Source organism: Egretta garzetta, unplaced genomic scaffold (assembly GCF_000687185.1).
Source record: "Egretta garzetta isolate BGI_Z169 unplaced genomic scaffold, ASM68718v1 scaffold209, whole genome shotgun sequence".
Taxonomy (NCBI): domain Eukaryota; kingdom Metazoa; phylum Chordata; class Aves; order Pelecaniformes; family Ardeidae; genus Egretta; species Egretta garzetta.
In genome coordinates, this window is record NW_009260839.1 from 4,805,525 (window position 1) to 4,809,561 (window position 4,037).

Here is a 4,037-nt window from a genome sequence, read left to right on the forward strand (position 1 = left end):
GGCGGTGGACGGGGAGCGAGGGCGGGCGGGAACCGCGCCGGCCCCGGGCTCCCGGCCCCGAGCTGCAGAGGGGCACGCTAGGTGTATACGTGTGTTACATTTTATATAGGTGTTTCTGTCTACGTGCGTGTGGTTTTTATATGTGAGTTACATGTTTCTTCATATATATTATACTTAGGTGTTTATACAGCTATATATTTATATATATTTATATACGTATGTATATAAATATATAATGCTTTTAAAAGCGTAGAAAGATCGTGCGCTACGGCGGACTAGCTCCCGTTCCCGACACTCGGCTCAGCGCCGGCCGTTTCTGCTCTCCCGTTGCAGCGCGAACTGGGGGTTTCCCCGTTTCCTTCTCCCTTACGCCAAGCGCTGCAAAGCCACCTCCTCGCCCTTAAACCCTCGGGAATGCCCCCTTCCAGCCTTGCGCGCTTCCTGCGCCCTGGCCCCGGCACGGCGTGGGTTGCAAAAAAAAGGAAAAAGAAAAAAAAAAAACTTGCTTAAAAAAAAAACCAAAAAAACCTTCAGGAAAAAGGTGAAAAACGTAACCTGGCAGCGATAGGCGTTCTGCCTCCCCATCGCCAAGGGCCTTGGCGGCTGCACACCTGTATTAGCTCTGTATCCACGCTCCTCCACGCATCCCTGACCGGCCTGATGTAAACTAAATGCTCTGCTTTATTTAAGCTAATGACCTCACGGACGCGAACTATTGAGCTGGACAGTCGCAGTTTTTTGCTTCTCTGATCTAATATTGCAAGAAGGAAGTTTAGTGCTGTTACAGCTCCTCTTTGCGGGGGACAATCGTTTCGATTTGGCGCTCAGCCACTTTCTTTTCTTTGCGATAACCTCGGACTAATTTGATTTCTAATGTGCTGGGAGAGGGCCCGGGAGGAAAGCAGCCCGCCCGTGGCATTCCCTGCGCGGCTCCACTTTGCGATTTTCGGGTACCCTGTGGCAGGCTGGAAAAGCCTGAAAAGAAGCGTGTGCTCCTTCCCAGACTCCCTCTCTCAACGCTGCCCTAAACCCAGACTTAGACAAGGCCTAATCTTCTCCCAGCACTTTTTTTTATTATTATTATTATTCGAATTTCCTCCTCTGTATTAAAATCGGCGTTCGTGAGGTCTGCAAAACAGCTCCGTAAAGGACTTCAGTAGCCAGGGAGTTCAGGTCCCGCGGTTTCAACGGGATTTGGGGCGAAAAATGAGGATCAGGGAAGGGAAACTCCTTCGGCGTCGGTCACCTTCCCGATTTCCCACCCCGCCGGCCCCCTCGGAGCCGGTCTGACGGCGAGGCACGGAGACCGGTTCTCCCGCAAGGAGCCCGCCTGTCCTTGTGGGGGGGGTGACATTAGAAGGAGCTCCTCGATTTTATCAGTGTGAAGGGAGGGATGAGGTGGGGAAAGAGCTGTAAAAGTTAAGATTTTGAGCGACACAGAGACGGAACAGTCTCCAAGTGATTATTTTTGTCTGGCATTGGCCAGAAAACGGAGGGTGAACGGAAAATAAAAAAACAAAGCCAGCGAAGCAAATCACTGCGGCGAGTGCTTGGGGACTGGCACGGGACGAACGCGACCCCAGAAGCTGCGGTGCGGGGGTCCCGGCCGCCGCTTTAGGGCACGGGGGGGTGGGGGAAGAGGCCTGTGAAGATTTGGGTCTATTCCGGGGGAAGTATTTGTCCGGGATTTAATTTTTAAAGTACTTTTTTGCGGTTTCCCTCGTACGTAGCAAAAGTCGGGACAGGTCGGGCTGAGCCGAAAGCCGGGGAAGGCGCTGGGGTGGGGACGGGTCCCCGGAGCGACGGGGGCCCGGGGAGAGGCCCCCCCCACCCCCCCCGCCGAGCTGGGTCTTTGGGAGCTTCGCTTGGAGAAAAAACATTGGGTGCGTTTAAAAAGAGAGAGTAGAGTAAAGGGGAGGCCGGTAGTGAATTCGGTGTCGATGTAGTGCAGTTTTAATTCCATGCAGTTTTAGGAATGAACCAAATGTCAGGGTGAGCACCTTAATTATTAAAATGCCCCCGTGTGATCAGAAGACGGTTACTTGACAAGTTGTTTTCTAAGAGGACTTTGTTTTTCGCGTTCAGTATCTAGAAGAAGAGTAAAAAGAAATTTAACTTTTTCTGCTGTAGCTGTTTTCTCCCTCCCCTTTCTGAACTTTTGAACACTCTCCTCATGGGATTTTTTTAATTGCATGATAGTCGCTTCAACAGCTTCGTGGTCTAGTTTATTTAAAAAAAAAAAAAAAAAGGAAAATGAAAGGGGTTCCGAAAACACGACGTGCAAACACTGATGAGCCTTTGAGCCGGACACTACAGCAGATACAAAATTTAGCAGCCTCTTAAGAGCAACCCGTGTGTCGGTTTCGGTGTCAAGCTGGGGAGCCAGGGTAGCTTGTCATATACCCCGGGAGTGATCCCAAACACGGGCAAATTGCTAAGCTTCTCAAGTCAGCCGCATGCTTTTTAATTAGCCTGTAGATTGCAAAATTATTAGTGAAATGCAAAATGAATCTAGAGACAAGTCAGCGATGTGCCACCCCGGGCACATGTGCCCAACCTGGCTGGGGCTGTGAGGAGAGCTCAGGAGGTAGTGGATTTCCTGGCTTGTATTGACTACCATGCTGCAGCTGTGTGGTTGGGGTTTTAATTGGCAAATGGCATAAAAGCTAAATGTTGAAGTGCACTGCTTGCTTCTTTTTTTGATACTTGTTGAAAAAATACTTCTTGGAGAGAAAAGTTGTTAAGCAGAGGTAAAACTTGTTCTTGATTTCAAGAGGAGAAGAAACAGCAAGAAAAAATGCCCAGTTATCAAAACCACAAAAATTATTAGAATCACTTCTTCAGCTGTCAGGAAAAAAAGATAAGGTTGACTTGTTGCTCTTGGTGGAGAAATCCTGAAGCGGGGCTGGGCTGGGCTTTCTTGCACCCCTGTCCTTTTGTGAATCTCCTACTTCTGCGTGTATGTTTGTCTTGTGCTTTGTTGGAGTTCCTCCTCCAGCTCTGTGGCTACCAAGACAGCTGGTTTCTGTGCTCTAGATCCCTGTGATGTGACTCCTAAAGCAATCTGCTGCATGTGTATCCATGAATCCTTTGCACCCTGTTTGCCTACAAGCTGTCCTTTTGAAATCACTGAGCATAAATTTCACTTCCCGGGACATCTGCTGAAGTCCTGTGAACATAACTTTGGCCAGGAAGAGACTTCCAGAGCCACTTACAAAAGGATCCCCTGTTTTGAGGGTATTGTCCAGTGGGACCCTCCCTTTAGCTACCCCTTCCCCCCCACACTTCCCGCCCCAGCTCTCAACCGCAGCACATCTCTCCAGAGCACCCAAGTCTCCCTGCTTTTGTGATAACCGGCCTTTCCCTTCCTTGCAGGACACCTGAGCCCCACTGCCTGCACCCTGAGGAAGCACAAGACGAATAGGAAGCCCCGAACCCCGTTCACCACTTCCCAGCTGCTGGCTCTGGAGCGCAAGTTCCGCCAGAAGCAGTATCTGTCCATCGCCGAGAGAGCAGAGTTCTCCAGCTCCCTCAACCTCACAGAGACCCAGGTCAAAATCTGGTTCCAGAATCGGAGGGCCAAGGCCAAGAGACTGCAGGAGGCTGAGCTAGAGAAGCTCAAAATGGCAGCGAAGCCCATGTTGCCGTCGGGGTTCAGCCTCCCTTTCCCCATCAACTCTCCCATCCAGGCTGCCTCACTGTATGGAACATCCTACCCTTTTCACAGACCTGTGCTTCCTATCCCACCCGTTGGACTCTATGCTACTCCCGTTGGATATAGCATGTACCACTTATCCTAAGATGATCAGAAAGACAAAGCGACAGTGAGACAGACTTCCTGGTGGATCATGTCCAACCCGGAGAAGGCAGTACCCCAACCAGTACTGGCCGTTCTTTCTGCACGCTTCTATCTGCCATCCTGAGTGTACAGGAGTTTGCGTTAGCAAAGCAAGGCATCCTGTATGCTATGGGGTGGGTGTCTTCTGAGAGTGCTCTGAGCGCTGAGTCTGATCCTCAAAGAAAAAAAATACGTAAAA

General features: G+C 50.3%; 1 protein-coding gene across 1 annotated transcript in view; it reads left to right on the forward strand.

Moving 5' to 3' along the window:
* Positions 1 to 3,800, forward strand: part of MSX2 (msh homeobox 2) — a 44,458-nt gene extending 40,658 nt beyond the window's left edge. The window contains exon 2 of the mRNA XM_035902493.1: positions 3,376 to 3,800. Within this exon, the coding sequence (XP_035758386.1) occupies positions 3,376 to 3,800 (425 nt within the window). The remainder of the gene's footprint in view (positions 1 to 3,375) is intronic.
* The last annotated feature ends 237 nt before the right edge of the window (positions 3,801 to 4,037 follow it).